General features: G+C 40.8%; 1 protein-coding gene across 5 annotated transcripts in view; it reads right to left on the bottom strand.

Annotated features, from left to right (window-relative positions):
- grin2bb (glutamate receptor, ionotropic, N-methyl D-aspartate 2B, genome duplicate b) overlaps nt 1-16,412 on the bottom strand; it is a 103,472-nt gene extending 87,060 nt beyond the window's left edge. The window contains exons 1-3 of one of the 5 annotated variants that reach the window (XM_085775870.1): nt 16,066-16,401; nt 14,294-14,308; nt 10,109-10,968 (exon numbers count right to left, since the gene is read on the bottom strand). In XM_085775870.1, the coding sequence (XP_085631996.1) occupies nt 10,109-10,117 (9 nt within the window). In that variant the 5' untranslated portion in view covers nt 10,118-10,968; nt 14,294-14,308; nt 16,066-16,401. Of the gene's footprint in view, nt 1-10,108; nt 10,969-14,293; nt 14,960-16,065 lie in introns of those variants that run through there. The other 4 variants (XM_085775907.1, XM_085775878.1, XM_085775888.1 and 1 more) reach the window with 4 other exon arrangements.
- Between the last annotated feature and the right edge of the window lie 3,652 nt (nt 16,413-20,064).

The following is a 20,064-nucleotide window of genomic DNA, read 5'->3' as shown; positions in this document are numbered from 1 at the left end:
CGTCAGGAGGGTGGTTATTGTGAGACGGACTAACACTAAAATACAATGCCTATTTTCATCATAATGATGGAACATGTCAGCTACTGGAACAGTTTTTGGACAACAATAAAGCTATATCTGTCTCTGAATACGCTGACAACAATACTTGTTGAAGGATGAATTCATTGTTGATTTTGGTCTTTTCATGGGATTTTTACTGGCAATGTGAAAAGTGCAGAACACTTAGAGCCATATCCTTTAAATCAAGCTGATATTTTTGGACACGTGGGAGAGAAAGAGCGAAAGATGCAGAATTGGGAAAGTGGTGGCAGCAAGTGAAAACAGTCAAGGGATCACAACATATGACAAATAAGGGGCTGAAACCATCAGCATGCATCAAGAGCAGCAGGTACTGTAAGATCATTCAGGTGTTTGAGTGATCCGTTAATTCTCTTTCCTATTGAATAACACGTCATCTCACTACTGTCTTGCACAAGGACCACAATGGCAGGAAAGAAAGAATCACTGTTTTGTTGAAGAGGGTCTTGGGTGTTTCATTAAGTGCACTTAAGTCTGGTCAAGAATCCTCTCACTGCTAATTGCACTTACAAAGAGAAGCACTACAGATACAGCTCTACCATTGCGTTGAGGTCGCCTCAGCTCTCTAAATAACACGATATGGTCTCTTCACCAGAGGCAAATAAACTGACCACGCACGCACAAAACTGCAAGAGACAGACACATACATATGGCCACACCAGTGTAATACATATGCATTGCACACATACAGTACATACATATACATATACATATGTGTGTATATATATGTATATATATATATATATATATATATATACATATATAAATATATACACACAGTATACATATATACACACTCACACAAGAACAAAAACACACACACAGACATAGGGATGAAGAAAATGCAGGATCCATCTATCCCCCAGGGTCTTCATTACCTCATTGAAGCCATTTATTCCACTGAGGTTATATCTCCTGCTTCGGACTTAATTTAGCTGCAAAGTGACGTGTCCCTCTCTGCAGCGATACGGGGGCCTTTAGAGCCTCAGAGGGTCTGGACCACCACTGTTTCATACAGCACATGTAGACCTTTGCAATATATACAATATGTCAGAAGGGTTCACACTGGATACTGTTGGTTTCTGGCCTGTTTTTTTCTTCCCCTCTTTCTAAAGTATATTATAACTCACTCTGATTTAATATGTTATTTTATACAAGGCAGCACAGTCTATAAAGAACCAGTTACACCCTCTTTTCAGCCACAGCTGATATTTTATTTCACATGTTTCCTTCAGTGGTCTTTCTGAAAAGCTAAAATCTGACAGAGGAATCTTCTGTCCACATTCCTCTATCTGCTACTTAACTACTCTCACAATTTTGGTATTCAAATGCTAAAGCTCTCTTGAGGTTTTGATAGCGTGCCTACGGCGCCTAGGACCCATGGGAGTATTTGTAATGACAGACTAAATATCCACTGTGTGTATCTTCTTTAATTCCTCTTAATTACCTGAGTCCTCACTCCAAGACCCCACCTGAGTCTCCCCCAAGGCATCCTGAGTCCTCTGTTAACACCTGTGGCTGTGCCGCCTCCTAGAAAACCCTCCATGTCCGGCTAAAATATTTTATCAAATGTATTTAAGTGTCATATAAATAATACACCCAGGCTGTTCTCCACTGATACAGACCAAATCTAAAAGATCCTGAGTCTTTTTAGTCATCACAAGCCCTTCTGCCTGCTGGTCACCAACCACACAACAACCACAAAACATCTGCTCCGATTCCATCTGTGAGCAAAGACACGTGCACATGTCAGGCTGTTTTTCTGCCCTTGAAATGCTCTTTGTGTGTGTCTTATTTTTTTTTTTTTTTTTGAGGATTCAAATGAAGTGTTTTGTGATTTTGGACCCGGTCTGTCATATCAAATAATACCACACACATCAAATCAAATCTTATCCTGATATTTTGGGATTTCATTGGATAGATAAAACAAAAAGTACATATTAGAAATGTGTAACTGCAGAATAATGCAGATTATTACACATTTTATAGATCAATCATCTCAAACCATGAGTCATATTTACCAGCATTTGTGCATCACTGTCTCACATTGAAATAATCAAACAAATTTAAACTGAACTTTAAAAGGAGAACACAATGCGGCTTTAGCTGTGTTTGTGAGTTCTCACACTAACTCGTTTCCTGCTTGGAGAACTGGGTTTGCACTCTACTCTCTCTATTTGGTGAGTCACACAAGGCACCACTGTAATTCACACAGCTGTATAAAAGGTGTGACAAGAAATGTTACTGACTGAGCATTAGTTATTAATAACTACACTCCATTTCACCAAGCAGTGAAAGAGTGCTGTGTGTATATTTGAATAAAACCGGGTTGAGGTGGGTTATGCCCTTATACACCTTGAGCATGACCTAGTATTTTCTTTTCTGTAATAATCTGATCAGATTTACATTTAGTGTAGACGACTATTCAGCAGGTGCACAGGCAGTGTCAGGTAACATGTGATGACAATAGAGCTGTTAATGATGAACCACATACAGATCATTAAACAGCAGAGAACAAAGATTCACCACCTATACACAAACTGCTGTCAGGCTGTAACGAGGAGTAGGACACTTGCCCTCTATGAGGTCTTATGTATACGATGGTGAAATTTTCAGGTATTTTTCAGCATTAAATGTGTGTTGTTTTTATGTATCAGAGTTTTTTATTTATTGTCCTTCCAAGATCAAGATCAAGATTAAAGCAGAAGTAAGCAATATTTTTGTGTTAATATAAGTCTTAAAGGGATGGTAGCATTTTTTTAAAGTGGGGTTGTATGATCTACAAATAGCCCCTAATTACTTTAATTGCAGTAGCAGACTCTCTACACTCCTCCCGTTAGCAACGCCAGCCCATAGCCCTGCCCAGAGATTTACAACATACATTGTTGTGAATGGACCCGAAGAAACGGCCTGTTTTCGTGGCCTAAAAGAGGTTTTACCTGAAAAAAAAAAATACAGTTCCATTGTTCACTATAATACAATTTTTTCCAGCCCCTCAAAGTGCAGGAAAACCACAGTTTTTATTTGGACCTAACCAACTGCTGATCGGCGGGCGCTAACCCTGGGCCAGAGGGATACGTGAGTTGGTTAGGTCCAAATAAAAACTGTGGTTTTCCTGCACTTTGAGGGGCTGGAAAAATTTGTATTATAGTGAACAATGGAACTGTGTATTTTTTTTTCAGGTAAAACCTCGTTTAGGCCACGAAAATAGGCCCTTTCTTTGGGTCCACTCACAACAATGTATGTTGTAAATCTCTGGGCAGGGCTATGGGCTGGCGTTGCTAACGGGAGGAGTGCCGAGAGTCTTCTATTGCAATTAAAGTACTTAGGGGCTAATTGTAGATCATACAACCCCACTTTAAAAAAAATGCTACTATCCCTTTAAATAGTTATATCTTCCGACGGCAATCACTTACATAGAGTGTTTGGTCTGAAACACGGGTCTGTCAGTCACTCTGCTCTGCTGTAAGCCGAGGAGAAAACTTTTCTTGTATCCTACAAGTTTTATCCAATGAGGAGAGAGAACGGCATGAAGGGCTGTGTGTGCAGCCAAGGGATGCGCGTGAATGTGGTGACGTAGGGACGAGAACCAATAGATCCATGACGAGGGCGGGGGCTGCTACTCCATCGGCTGACAAGAAGCAACCCGTAAGTCGTGTTTTTCCGACCTGTGAAGTTGTACCAGTTCGATCTGGTACGAGTTCACGGGTCGGAGTTGCACTAATTAATGGATAACCTACAACAGTGTTTTTCATGTTCTCAAACCGACACAGTTGTGATGTGATCGCGAGAGGTCCCATGATGCTATAGTGACTTTCACAGGTAAAACAGGTGCAACAGGTCAGAAAAACACGAGTTGCGGGTTGCCTGGAACGCTACAAAGTCGTAAGTCGTGACTTGAAGCTGTAACTTACGGTTTCAAAAGCCTGCCTGGAACGCAGCATTAGCCAAAACGACCGGATCGCTTACTTCTGCTTTAACTATATTGTCTCACAAAGTGAGAAATTTGTTCTGGGCCATTCACCCATGCTGCTGCAGCCACAACATAGAACCTACAGCACAACACAATAACAAACAGTACTAGATATGCACGGCCATCCATATCCCTATAAGAGTCAGATAAATTAAAGAGAGTTGTTCACATGGACGGGACAGTTAAGCCCGAGAGGAGGTGCCCAGTTTGAATTTTGTGTTTACAAACTACAACGAACAAACCTACAGACTCTACTTTTAAAGTTCAATTGGTAAAAAAATTCCAACTATTGTTAATAGGATCTTTGACACCACAGTAGACTGAGTAGGCCTTTAAACGCATGATAAAGAAACTGTGGCAACTATATATCTATCAATATCACTCCAAGTGTGTATTGTTAATTTGATCTGCTTTGTAGCTTTATTGTCCACACTTTTAACATGCACGTTTGGCCTGGCCACTCCATTAGAGACACTTGTAAAGTCTATTGGAATTCAATATGATAGTCCTGCCATAAATTATTACATTATCTTCGTAAAGGTAAAATTTATGGCAGCGGCTGTATTGGATTGCAGTAGATTTTGACAGTTGGACCTAATAAAGTTGCCACTGAGTGCATTTCAGGATGGGTGTCTGTGGTCTTGTGATTACTTTAATTATTGTCATCCAAATCTAGCTATATCTGAAATATTCAGGACAATATACATTCACTCTTAATGTGAGTAGGTACAACACAAATTTCATCCAACTACTGCTGCTTAATCCGCTGGGACTATTCTCTATAAAACGTGAAAGAAAATGCTCATCATAATTTTCTGAAACCCAGCGTGGCATGTTTAAATTGCAGATTTTGTCCAACCAACAGTCCGAAAGACACAGGCCCACAGATATCCAACTCACAGTGAACTCACGAAGGAGAGAAGCTGCACATCTTCATAGCTGACTCACATTTTAGTATTAAAATAGTTGCCAAATAATTGACTAAATAAACAGAAATGAGAAATCAACTAATCATCTCAGCTCCTCGTCCAACATGAACCTGGAACATTTGTCTGAAGATCCAACTGCACAGGCCCAAACCCCCACAAACAAATCTCAATAATATAAGCCCACACACTCTTCTCCACTTAGGCCTAAATGTGGCAGCAGAGCCCCAGACACATGGTTACATGTCCTCTTTTTCGCTTTCTTCACCTTCCAATCTACCCCCCTGAGAGGTTAGCTCTACCTCTCGGCCTTGCCCCCGTCTCACTGATCACCTACTTGCTTTGTTAGAAAAGACGAAAAATAACACACACAAACACACACAGACAGAGACAGGCAACCGCAGCTCTTCCCCACTGAGCCTGTGTTGTTCCTTATGTGCGGGGGACTATTTCCTTCTCCCCTTTGCAGCTGACTGCTGTCCACACCCACCCCCCGGTCTCATGTCGAACCTAATTAATTGACGGGTGGCCCCACGGAGCGTTAGATGAAGACAGATTCATTGACACTTAGAACAGGTTTGCAAATGTAGCCACTGGAGATGTCAAACAGATAATACCCACCATTAGCGCTGCTACAAAGTTGTGATATACCAACAAGACAACACAGCTATCAGCGCAGGAAAAATTTGGGATGAAAGACATGTAATAAGTTTACCCTTTAATTCAATAGGTATTATTACTGATGTATGGTAATCACTGTGAATGGAGATCAAGATTTGCTCCTTATTCAAGCTAAATGTCTGTTTTGAAGTAGCATCACACAAACCTATTTCTTCTTCTCATACTATGAAATGTTTTTTTATTCTGCATCTTTATTCCATCATCCCCCTCTCCATCTTTGAAAATGTGATTATCAGCTTATCATTCCCGTTTAGCAAAGTCATCTGCATCACATGATTTCCTGGGAGTCCTGGCGTCTGTTTCTTGTGAGCTTTTTGAGGACCGTATCATCAAATATTACTCAATCTTGTTCAGCTATCAAACCCTCCATCAGTTCCTCTCATCTCCGCACCTCGACCCTTCTCTCAGCCCGCAGATCTTGTCTTTTGTTCTATCAGTCTCTTCCACTCGTGCAGGAAAAAAACATATGAAAAAAAATCCTGACTTGCTTCCCTTTTTGTGTAGAGGAGCTTCAAAAGGGCTCCCTTTGGCATTACATGAAGAGTGACCGTTTCTGATGAAATTTCTGTATGTGCCAGGCCAGTCATTCTGATCATGTTATTTGTGAACATATCTGTAGCTGTATTTCTGCACCCTAACCCTCCATGAAGAGGAACATTTCTAATACAGCAATAGATGGAGATTATACTGTGTTCAGTTACAGCAGAGCCAGCAGAGGCAGATATCAGCGAAAACTGCCTGCTGACTTCTGTGACAGAGCGGCACACCAACAAGCTGAGCAACGTGGGTAGAAGCAGCATCACAGTATTGGGCCCCCTTTCCTCTATTCTTAGCTCTTCCTCCTTCTCTCACAGTCACACATGGCTAGGTATAGAAAAGGAGAGGCAGAAGAGGCATCTTGAGTTTCTGCCTCCAACAAAAATAGGTCGGAATTAACACTCATTTTCCACTTTGTTAATTTTTTTTTTTTTCCTTTTATTAAAACCACTTTTTAAACATCCAAATACAGTTCATTTGTAACCATCTTTTGAAATGTCCAAATTCACAGCATGTTAAGTGCAACAGGCTACTCCAGCAGGGGGCTTTCAGAAAATGCAGTGTCCCTCTGACCCATGTCGATGTTTACTTCATTGGCACATAATGGAGAAAACTAGCAAACTGTGCGAATGAAAAAGCATGAGACCAAATTATTTGAGTATTCACATGAAGAAAGGCCTGTGCAAAAAATGAATGGAAATATCTCAGATAAAGATTTGGCTGTTCACTGACTTGGCAAAATTCAGCAGCCTTAAAGAGGAACTATGTAAGTCCGGTCACTTTTCCACTGTTTTTCTAACCCTCCTCCCGGCCATGTGCATTTGTTTACATCGAAGCCAGCGGGAAATCAATCAATGGCGCGGTACATGCCGTTATATATACGACATGTATAGTTGTGTAGTTTAATCAGTCATAAACAAGAGATTATGGTTTACGGGTCGCGTTTGTGTCGCAGTGCACAGAGAGGAGAGCCGGGTCACTGGGGTGGCGGACCCCATCTTGTCCGATTGGTTTTCAGCCAAGAGCAATAAGTGACACGCACCTGGAGGACAAAGAGTCTTCATTGTCCCTCGTAACAACAACAAAAAAAACTCACCACTTTGCGACATAACAATAATAAATCACAACAATAAATCCTGATCCATCTTATGAACATTTTACATTTAACATTAAGATGAATTTGGCAGCTGCAGGTTGTAGCACTGTTGAATTAATACTGAGAAAAGTTTCAATTTAGTCAACCCTCACTGTTACAAATTTGATCAACAAAATAAAACCCCTCCTAAATGTTCCAAGGTATGCCTTATGCCTCTGTTAACCTGTATAGAGAGGGGTTGTGGGTAGGTTGCATAACCAAGTATAAAAAGCAATATGGACATCTCCCAATGACAAAACTGGCATACAACTGGTGATATTTCTTTCTTTTTTTTTTACATTGTATTGTATCATATTTTAAAAACTGGATGCATGAATAACAGATGTATTTCTGAGGTGATGTCAAACTACTTTGCACTTCTCTGTCTCTCTCTCTCTCTCTGGCTCAGAGTAAACAACAAACACCAGGCTGCTCAGCACCTGTAATCTCTCAACGACTCAATCAACATTTGTAAAGCTGGTCACATGAGGCTCGTATCCAAAACTGACTCAGCCGGCTGGCTGCGAGTCCCCACGTCAACATCTCAACGCCCATATATTCATGGCACTTCACTGCCTCCACTCTGTTCACAGTCCACCAATCAAAAGCGGGGGGCCACGCCGCCCGTCTGACAAGAGAGCCAACGCTCAGATCCAGTAATCCCCTCTACCCAACCCACTCTCCAGAAACATGCAGCCTCACGACGCAGCAGCAGCAGCAGCAGCAGCAGCAGCAGCAGCAGCAACACGCCCCTTCCAGGCCTTGTTGCTTACGCACTCAGAGCTACATCTGTCTACAAAGCTGCCTCCTTCATCCACTGTCAGTGAGGCTCCCACTGGATTTTCCGCCTGGGCCTGGATCTTTGCCTGTCTGTCTCTTTTTCTGTCTGCCACGCCTTAACCCCTCGCTTGTTCAGTCATGTTCGCTCCCGTCTTTTTCTTTTTTTTTTCTTGATATGGAAAATCTGCCCTAGAAACACAGTTCACATGCAGCCATTTCAAGCCTGCAGTGTCAGCCAATACCCAACTGTTGAGATGAATGATGAGTTTTTGATTGAAATATCTCGGGGAAGAATTTGGGAACAGTAGAGTGCAGAGTCTGTGCAGCATATGTGAGCAAGTGAGCAGAATACAGTAGGTCTGTTCGGTGCTGAAGCTGTTGCTGTTGTGTTATGAGCGAGGGACACACCAGCTGTCACACACCTCTCTAAGTCACGCTTCAACAAAGAGGCGCATCATAATTAGATAGTTACATCAGATCTTGCGAGTCTATGAATGCAAATGTGGAAAAGCTCAGTTTAGATTTGTGATCGTAAACTAGTCTCATCCAAAGCTAGAAACAACCCAGCCAAGAACCTAATCCGCTATGCCACCAGGAGACAAAGCCTGGAGCTGCTCCATTGGCAGGAGATGGACAGTGTGACAGAAGGCAGGATTTTACACATTTTCTGTTTCAAAACTGTTCACGTACATGAAGTAAAATGGCTGTACAAAAGTTCAAACACACTTTTTCTAAAGGTTCATTCTGTGCTCATGATTGCCATGTATGAATTTGCGTTTTGAGCTGATTCGACTTTATCTCTACTCTTGTTGTCACACTGCCTCTTTAACAAGTCCTTCCATTATCTTTACACGTCCTTCCAACTTATAAATGTGCCTTTTATCCGTCACACTCCTGAGCAGCTGCAGAAAAGAGCACAAGCTCAGCAATAAAATTGAATCCAGCCACTCCGCTCTCCTGCTTTATACCGTTACTATTGTCTAGACCTGTTTTCCCTCGTGAAGCAGCACAACTTGATGAGCTTATTGAAGCTAGTGCCTCGTTATCCTCGCGGCTCTGTCACAAAACACAGTAAGAAAGAATCTGTGACAAAAAAAGAGTCAATTTCTCTTACATTCTTTTTCACTTTGAATTTTTCGCCCTTATCCTCTTGTCCCTCTCATTCCCGTTTCCCCGTCTCCTGCTCTCACTCAAAATGAAAACAAATCCAGAACGATGATGTGCTTCTTCAAAACAAAGGTTTCTTCACATACTGGGCCCTATTTGTGAAATTACCTACTGATACATTTTTACCAACTTTGAAAAATGCAACTACAAACAATTCACTTAACAGATCCGAGTTTCTCTGTAACTTTTTGTTTCAGGCAAATTTCAAGAATATGTTGTTATGTAGAGATGTTGACTATGAATTGTACAGCCCAATAAACATCTCCATAGTTTTTATTTTCCAGGAAAAATAAAGTGCAGCGCATATGAAAAACATAAAGCAGATCCTTGAGGCAATTATCTCGAGAAGCACCAGATGTGCCATCACAATGTAGAGAACATTATTATCTAATATCCAACATGAAACATCTGTAGACCCATTATTTCCACCTCTGCTGTCATTTTCCATGACCTGAAATAATTATGAGTAAGGACAATTTCTGTGGCTGAATTAATTGAAAACATAGGAAACAAAACACTGACAACTGTTGCATATTAATAGTTATGATGGTGGCTCAACATGGGAAATGATGCTAAGAGCTGTGATGAGCAGTGGACTATATAAATATATGTGGGTTTTATGCTGTTGGTCAGACAAAACAAACAACTGTGACAGACATTTTACACAGTTTTATGGACTAAATGATTAATCAATTCATCAAAAAAGATGGTGATTAAAATATTTGTGACCATTTTTGCTCAAGTTCAGCTCAAATCCACCTTGGTGTGGAGTAGATCTGGAAGTTTCAGAAAATGCTCATGAACACACAATTACTCAAATCGCAGGCCTACCTTGAACATTGCCAGCCCGGATCTCCTCTCTACTCTTCAGAACTGGCATGATGGAGTGATCTGGGATTCGACTCCTCCTCTCATAGCCTCGGATGAAGGGATGGTAGACAGATGAAGTCACGCGCAGAAGACTGAGGTGGGGTCTTGCAGGAAGAAGGATGCAGGAGGGCGGAGGTGGGCAACGTTGGGGGCCTTATCAGCGTGTGGATGTTGTAGGAGTTAGTTTTTAAGTGTAATAATATGTACAGAATCTACAATTATAGGAACTAAATCATTCATTAGAAACCTGTTAGTGTATATGTAAAGACTGTATGTCTTGGAGGGCAGTGCTTTTCTTCAAAACAATGGTTTTCCATGTAAGGTGCCAAAAAAAATCTAAATCTGCAAAGAACCAGATTCAAACTGGCTCAAATATAGTTTCAGCTCAGATTTTAGAAGAACCTGAAATTTGAGCATTAACTCAAAATGTCAGTGAGAACTTAATAAACGACTAAAAGATGGTGGATGGAGAGTGATGGAGGGATGCTCTTTCATTTGCCTCTCTCCATCCCCGTCCTCCAACGCTGGTGATGCAGCTCGCCGAGGTCTCCTTCCAGAAGTCTGCAAGCGTGTGAACACGGTTACCGTGGAGATGAGGAGATGAGCATCAGAATGTGTGTGTGTGCGTACTCCTCCTCCTCTTCTTCTTCTTCTTCTTCTTCTCCTCCTCCTCCTTCTTCTTCTTCTTCTTTTTCTTCCCTCCCTCCCTTCCTTCCTTCCTTCCTTCTTCTTTGGCTTTGTTTCTCTCAGTGCCTTTGCTTGCTTTAGCCAGTCATGATCATCAGTTTTCTCGGCCACTCTGCGCTCTTCTCTCTCTCAGTCTGGAGGGAAGAAGAAGAGAAGGGCAGAGTCAGACAGCAGAGTACGGATGCAGATGGATGTGTTGTTGGTGAGGGCTGAATGTCACTGTCCACACGTGTCAATTGTCTCTGAGGTCAAGGCTTAACTTAGCCAAGCCACTGTGTCTACATGCCCACTTTCACTGCAATTTGAGGGTGTTGTTGCACAGCAACCTTACTTTTTTACATTCTTCTAATATGAGTCCTGACATGTGCATTCACATACAGTCAGGGATGATAGCTCACCCTATCCAGTGAGATGGTTAGGGTTAACAAGGTTAGTCAATATACCATCAGAGAATTTGCCTCCTTGTACCAATGGACAATGGCATCGGTGATCAACAGTCATCAGACCAATTGCAGACTGCATATGCTTTAGCAAAATGTCAGGACAACATTTGACTTGTTTTCCCATTAATGTGGGGACTTGTTATTTATAGTATTAAATTAAAGGGACAACGAGGAGTTTCTATTTGGTTATAAAAAAGTCTCACGTTAATGTGGATGAATCTCTGCTACCCACACCTCTTAATGGGTCAATTTTCGATAAATATATCGTTTTGTCTCTATCGTTATTTTGTTATTATTAGTGGTGGTGGAAATGCTGGTCGAGCCGACCAGCGTTTCCTTACTTTCGGTTTCGCAACGAGTCATGAGAATAACGTAGCTGAATCGCCGTTTATGGTCGGAACTACAACGGTATGTGAACCTCTTTGAACCTCTGACTTTAATTCTTGATGAATGAAAACATGAGTCTGTCTTGCACCGGTCAAAAGATTTTACGGTGCGTGCGGAGGCTCATAAATGTAGTGTGAAAACGCTTCGCTTTTCCAAAATCCCTCGTTGTCCCTTTCAATTCAACTATTTATCTTCTGTGTTAACTTTGATTCATCAGTGTAATCTATTTTGAAGGGTAAAAACATTGAAGAAAAAAAAAAAACTTGACTGATTGAATAATCCATCAATACAAATTATGAGCGTTTAAAAAAAAAAAAAACACACATTTAAAATTAAATTATCCTAAATTACAATGGACAATTTATAGATGTAGTAATGTAGTAAACCTTTATTTTACCAGGCAAGAATTGCTAAGAATACATTCTTATTAAGGCAATGGCCTGGTAGGAGGTGAAAGACCTCCTAAGGGGCAAGATCAAATTATAGATCAAATAAATAGGTGTTAAAAGCAACGGTTTTGCTTGTATTTTTTACCATCTACAGACAAAAAGCCAATGTTTGTCAAAGATTTCTCCAATATTCATTTATGTATAATGTTGACAAGGATATGTCTATCTGGTTAATGCGTGTGTGTATCTGTGTATTTTGAGGAAGTAGAGTAGGTATGTGCAGCTTAGCCTTAGGAAAATAGTCAGAGAATATCTGCATGTGAGGAATTTTAATCCTGTCTGGCAGTGTAATGAATTATTCATTCAATGAATTTTATTTACAAAAATCCATCTTTTTCTCAAACTCCTCCAAAGTCTAATTATCTCTGACTTTCATAGTAGTATTAAAATGCCACTGTTACCTTGAATTATCTTTAAATAAACATTTGCAGAAAACAACCGAGTCTTCTTTGTTTGTTCAGTTCCTTTATCCAAGTTACGAACCAACAGCTTTTCAATATGTTGAATTATGTTGAATTATGTTGTTTGGCTTGAATTATTCCAGAAAGCTAAGGAAGCTAAGGTTAGTAAATGTTATTGTACATGTATTTAAATGTATTCAAACAATTCTTAATCAAAACGCAGAAGTGCATGTCCAAATGTGATTTTTTTTTACAATACAATTGGCTCCTTAAAAAATGAAATTAAGTTATGTTTTTGTTTTTTTTGTAGTTTAGTTATACTCATGTTTCTTTTTTCTGTTTTGATGTGTGGACAGTATTATCTAAACATCTCAACAGCCCTAACACAGTTTTAATGAGTGCTCTTTTAAACATAAATCCTTCATTAGACTGAAACCCGAGAGGTGAGCATGCCCTTTAAAGCCTTTATATTTAAACTATTGTGTGCTGGCAGCATGGCAGTGTCCGACCACTCGTTTCAAAGATGTCCAAAATAATTTAATTAAGACTGTTTGTGCTTAGAGACACTCAGTTAAAAAATCAAGTTGAAACTTTTAAGGCAGGAGCCCAGTCTTTCCCTCTGTTAACAGGGAATATTTAAGAGCGAGCTGACCCTTGCGATGCTTTAGGTTTGTATATGTGTAAACATTTGATGATATATTCAAATGTGAAGTGACTGCTGAATATCTTATGATGCTTCAGTATTTTATGTTGTCAGAAAGGTATGGGCATGGGCAAGAGATACTATACAGACTGGATTCATAGTTCAGTTTGGGAAATGTGGAATAATTTGCTTTAATCATCTTTAACATAATTATGTCACTGTTAATTAGCTATTTAGTTGATTCATTCATTAAAATCTCTCATACAAAATAAGACCTCACAGTTGAGACTCTGGTTGTGTAAAAGCTAATACAGCAGTGGATCACTTAGGCAATAGCCTATATGATGCACTCTGAGACATATACAGCGTAGTATGTCATCTATTTTGCACAGTGTGCTCATTAAGGTCATGCTGAAGAGCCCAATACAGTAAAGCTGGTGTATGAGTCACATTAGATCTGTAGTAATTTTCAGAGATCTGTTGCAGATCCATCAAGCAGGAAACAGAAACGAATGTAATGGAGGAGGAGGAGGCGGAGGAGGAGGAGGAGGAGGAAGGTATCAGCATGGTTTTGGTTACCACACATTTAAGTAAAATGCACAAGGAGAGAAGCAAAAGATAAATGCATGTAAATTCATGCACTTGCACAGTGCACTGGACTAATTGAGTGAGTCACCTGATGACAGATTTAACCAAATTAACTTTCTGCCATAAATTTGAAATAGTGTTTGCTCGAAATCACCCTCTAAAGAAGGGGTAATAATTTCAGAGAGATAGAAGAGCAATTTTAAAGACAATGGTTAAAGAGATCAAAAGCATGGCCTGATAAACAGCCAATTAGTCACAGCAGGCTAAAGAAGGTTCAACAGTGCGAGCAAATGTGGTGGAAGATACACATTTAAAAACACCCTTTACAGAGAACCTGCTGATGAAAGTTCATGCAGAATACACTGCCATCTGCATCATGCAGACATTTAAAATACAAACACACACACACCCTAACACATGCACAACACTCTCCATTCAGTGTACTCCTGCATTCACACATTCAGTGCACACACACACCTACTGTTCATGCATGTGCATACACTCGGTTGCGAAGGAAAAAGTGAGTGCTATATTAATTCACTACTCACCTAATTAACTCTTTTCTGTAACACATAATTTATAGACTGTAGTGGAGATGTTTTACAGAGTAGCAGAGTTGAGACACAAAAGCAAAGACAGAGCAGAACGAGTGGTCCTTCATATTCCTTCATGACGACATCCCACTCTCAGAACAATCAAGAAAGAGGGATTACTTAAGCCCCTTTATGAGTCCATAAGAGAAGGGGGCGGGGGCTACAGTGGCTGGTGTTGGCCTATGCTACTGGGTGTAATTTTTCACCTTAAGGTGAGTGCACAGGCAATTTCAGGTTGATGTCCATGGATATACAGGCTAAAAACTAACTGAGAACAGACTAGCAGTGGTGATGGTTTGAAACAGTGGCCCCAAAAAGGTGTGGCAGTGTGAAGTAGAGACAAAGCATCAAACAACGCAAAAAAAGGAGGAAATTGTGACAGAGGAGGTTAGAGAGAGAGAGAGAGGGGTAGTGATGAGATGGGATATCAAGTTCTATCTATTTTTTCTGTCTATCAGTCTGTCTCTATCTACGACCTGCACACGCTGTCTGTTACACCTCAGATCCGCGGCAAGGCATTACCCGCCTAATCCACTGTTCAACATCCAACTAATGCCAACTCTCGGTCTCCTTGCCTGGTAGAGGATGAGGATGAAGACAAGTGAAGGGGGAGGGGGGGGGGCATCAGGGAGGAAAAGCAACCAGCAACCAGAGAGAAAACGATCAAAGTGAAGGAAGGGAAAACTGAAAACGTGCAAAAGCTATAGATTTCAATTTTGAAATTTAGGTTTTAGGATTGTTAGTCGATGTGTGTGCATCTGAGTGGTGTATAAGAAAAGTGGACGTAAAATAACTAATGGCTGCTGATGGACTGGTTGGATGAAAATAAGCACAAATCAAGCATGAAATGGGATACACTCTTAGTGACTTAAGATGGCCATTAGCTTTAAATGCAGTTCAGCAAACAACATTAATCGAGTATAAAGTAAATATTCCCAACTTTAACAAATCACAATCAGGATTTCACGTTTGTTCCGCTTTACAACAGGTTGCTAAACAAATTAATGTCTTTATTAAATTGAAAAGGGGACATGGCAGATGTACAGGTAAAAAGATTTCTCAAAGACAACAATTAAAAATGGGTGCACTTTGCGATGATGAGATTGACAGATGAGGGGAGGATGTGAAAACGATGCGAGACCAGACCAATATTGACTCACTGAACACTGTCCTTTTAGGCATAGTTTAGTGTGCGAGTGCATGTGTGTGTTAATGTGTGTTTTATGTATACGTAAAGCACACACAAATACACACAGACAGACAGATAGACAGACACTAAACAATAGTTAACCTACCTAGAGTAACATTTAAGAATCCCGCAAGAGTATGATGCAAAGAAAATGGGTGTGGAGGGACCAAAAGAGAAGGAAAAGGGGGGAAAAAAGAGTCATTCATGAGGAGTTTTTTTAGTTGTCTTTGAAGAAAATTCATCCAAGTTCATAAAACATATAACAAGAGTTTAGAGACAGAAAGAGGCATAGGATGGGGGAACTGATGGCAGCAGTTAGAGATGAAATGGCAAAGAGGGACTGACAGGTAAGATGTGGTTTGATGAAAGGGAGGAAAGAGAAGAGAGGAGGAAAGAAAGGATAAAAATTTAAGAAAAACTCTTCCCTCCTTTCTCTTTTCTCTCACTCATAAATAGAGGAAATTATACACCAGGTAGATGGAGAAGTAGATGAGAAGGCAAATAATGGAGAGAGAGACTATATGAAAAGATGAAGCACCTCCCAGCACCGCGATGAGGAATAAGAAAAATATAAAACGAAAGAAAAAATTGAATACTCCAAAGCCTTCCGTTTTTGCTCTGTTTTGTGAAGTGAGAGGGAGGGGGCTTTCAGCTTTATCCCCCCCTCTCTCTGCAACTGGTCAGTCTTCTTTTATCTTCTGTGCTCCTCAAAGCAAGGTGCTACCTTCCCTCCAGATGAGCTGTAACCCTTTGCCAACAGAGCTGTTAGACATGGCACTCAGGCTGGCTGCATGGTGAGGTGCTGCTACCCAGAGATACAGAGTGTGGAGCCGAAAACACACCTCTGGCTGGCGTAGAGCGCAAAGCACAACTCAAACTGCACTCACTCGCTCGCTCGCTCACTCACTCGCTCTTCTCCCCTTGCTCTAGAAAGAAGGATGGGGTGGGTGAGGTGGGGTGGGGTGAGCTACAGACAGAGAGAGAGGGGGAGCGAGAGAGAGAGAGAGAGAGAGAGCGATGTGTGGAGGTGGGTCCCTCTGTTGGAGTGTGAATTAGAGAGATGCCACAGTAAAGAGGGGCTGTTGCATCAATTGTCAAGAAAGTAGTCTCTATAAAGAAAGCAATGGCTCCCTCTGTTGCCCTGCGCTCATGGATAAAACTAAATAAGAAGCAATACCAAGCTGTAAAAACAGTCCAAAATCATTCACTGAAGATGTTACTCAAGTAAAAGCACAGTAGCATGGTTAAACTATCACAAGCAAAAGTAGTCAGTGCTGGAAAACTGCCCCTGCATGTGACTGTCAAATAATATGGAAATATTTTTACTGATGCTTTGAGTTGAACTAGCTAATTCATTTTAACTGGATTTGCAGCAAATTACTATTTTCACTTCTCTTGAATCAATAAATTAAGTAGCCTGTCAAATATCTGAATAAATAGCCTAACAATGTTGTTCTCACATTTGAGATTCAGGTTGAATATGAGTGAATATTTCGCTCGAACAAATATTTGATTTAATTGATCAACTATTTCTGGCTGATGTACTAATCAAGTAATTGACTTATCTTATTCTCGGCACTCTTATTGCCGTCAAATGTAGCTAATTTATACAATATTTCCCTCTAATAAAGGACAAGTGCCTCAAAATAGTAATTGGTATTGTATAATGTCATCTTCATCCCTCGCCTAAAGGCAGAGTAAACGCTTACAACCCCCCCCCCAACAAACTCAAACTTTTTACACCAAGTTATACAACCCCATATTTACAGATAAAAAAAATTCTGAATAGATTTAAAATGTAAAAACAAGAGGTGTATCTCATGCAGCCAGTGTAATATGATCCCAAACTTTTTTGAGTCAATAGGCTTTATGCACAGCTCCACTACTTCCTGAACTTTAGCCAGCTCCTTTATTTCCTGTCTTGGACAAACTGATTAATCCAGGTGCGTCTGACGACCTCACAACAATGGTCTATCTGTAAATATTAGCATTTTAGCTCAGTAAAGCTTCAGTGTGGGATCATGTTACTACACTAGCTGCATGAGATACACCAATTGTTTTTACATTTTAAATATATTTATTCATTTTTATTTGTAAATATTAGCATTAAATATTAGCAACAAAAAAAAAAAACGTTTTGAGGTGCCCCTACCATGGATGTAACTTATTAGCTATATCCATGGTCCCTACTTGCTAGGCTAACGTTACCTAGGCTTTTGTAGCTAGGCTAGCTAAGTTTTGGGAGCCAAAAAATGTAGGCTAATTTACAGTGACATATCTGAATAAATCCACGCCATATTTAATGTAACGTTAGTTCACTTGTGCTGGTGTCAATTTTGAAATGCCACGATGCGACTGACATTTTCTCAGGGTCACGTGACGTGTGTCGGTTAAACCGATATAGTGAACGGTTTGAGTTTGTCACCAAATAAAAGTTACGACCGTTTTAGCAAATAACTGGTCAGAAACGGGTCAAACTCACCATGTCGGCGGAGCAGCAGCTCAGCGGGACGCCGTGGGGTTCACGCCTCATCTTAACACATCACAAGAGGTTGAAAACACAGCGCACAGCGTGTTTTTACCACTATGGTTTTTACTAAAGTCACGGCGACGTGAAGAACGGCTGTGGTGGAGGAGGCCGGGCTAGTTTCGTCACAATCAATTAATCCGTAAAAAGAAAAGGCTATGAACTGACACGTTTTTACAAAAAAAAAGAGATAAAAGAAATAGCCTACTTGATTTAAATAAGTTCTCGAAAAAAATATTTACCGGTAAATTAAAAATATTTCAATGTAGCCCAGCTTTTGTCTTCAAATGCTCTGACTCAGTGGTGCAGCGCCCCTACGTGGTGACTCAAAGTATTGCTGTCAACAGTATGTGGGTTTCTGATTAGAAATAGCCTACTGAAGATAAAAAATCAAAGTAGCCTACTTGAAATTGTTATGTTTGAGTCTTCCATTCCACAAATGTGAATAATGAAAACTAAAAAATAATAATATGACCCCTATATGCAAAGTATATATATAAAAACACACTCTGCCACTAATAAACATGTAGGCTTCATATTATTTGTATACGGTACACATTTCCCATACATTCATGATTTCCCTTTGGCGCTTTGTGGTGCAATATGGGGGAATAAGTCTCCAGCTAAACGTGCCTCTGTGGCTGACCAGCATGTCATGGAGAGGGTGTCAATTGTTGTCCAATACTGTCTTTATTTGGACAACATTCTCCTCTCCAACACTGGTGAGACGCCAGCTCCCTTCCCACAAAATGGTGGGACTTGGATGAGTTCATTCGGTTGACCGCCACTCCCAGCACACAACAACACAAAAGATGACTGTTATGACCCCTTTCCCATCTTAAACGTTCCCAACGGGAGGGTTAACATAACTAAACAGTAGCTTGTAGGACAAAGGAGTTTTTTATTTACAAGTGAAGAGCATGATGTTTTACACTCCGGAGCAACGGGGGCAACTGGTCTGGCAGAACAAAAGAACGAAAGCAAAAGGAAAGGCCAGCCCACAAAGGGCCGTCAGACCTGCCTTCTGCCCTAAACCCAACGTAACACGAACCTAAACCCTCAAATCAATAACTGAAACAGAAACCAATGTCTGCCAGAGCAAGCTGGACATGAGCGGAATTCCTGGACCCCTGGGCAGGAAGGAGTGGCCTGATGGTGGAGCGCAGGATCAGGGGAGGAGAGAGAGAGAAGAGCAAAAAGTCCTCCTCCCTTATATACACCCAGCAATTTGCACACCTGTAAGAGAAGGAGCACAGAGAAATGTTAGTACCTGGCCAGCAGAGGAGGACAATGTAACAATGGCACTGTCCACAACAGACTCAAACGACATTGTCAACTCATCATCTATCTGGCAGATGCTGAAGGACCTCAGCAGGCCTTAGTAATTGCATGTCCACACTGACCCCATGGATAGACATGGGGGTTTCCAGAACCTCCTCATGTCCACCACCGGCTCCTTTGTCTGTAGTATGGTTGAGCTGCAGTTGGTTCTGCTCACGCCAAGTGACAAATTTGTGCAACACAGCCATGTGCTTAGTCTTGTCATCAGAGTTTTTCCCATTTATTTTGAAAAATCCCTTGACTTGTGTTTCCCTCCTTTAATCAGCACCTGCACCATCCTAATGTGTTGCTTGTGTCCCATTGTCTTCCCTCTGTCTATGTATTTACGTATATACCCATATTCTACCCTCTTGTTGCCAGTTCGCCTTTGGATCTTCTCATATTTGGTATTTTGTGATAGACACTTTGTGTTCCATTGGTGTTTATTCGGGGACTTAGGCCTGTTGACATTTTCTTTGATACTTTGGTTCTGTTTTGTTCAGAGACTTATTGCATTTGCCCTGTTTTTTTTCCAATAAATTGCCTGTTACCCATTACCCTGTGTCCTTTTGCGTCTGAATTTGGGTCCAGTTCCTCTGTGACACGTCCAACTACGGCAGAGTCATCAGAAAACTTCCAGGTCTCTGAGCAGTAGATGTCTGTGGTGTAGAGAGTGAAGAGGAAGGGAGA

This window comes from Trachurus japonicus, chromosome 1 (assembly GCF_045865225.1).
Source record: "Trachurus japonicus isolate A0001 chromosome 1, Traja_1.0".
Lineage (NCBI taxonomy): Eukaryota > Metazoa > Chordata > Actinopteri > Carangiformes > Carangidae > Trachurus > Trachurus japonicus.
This window is presented reverse-complemented; position numbering and strand designations above follow the sequence as displayed.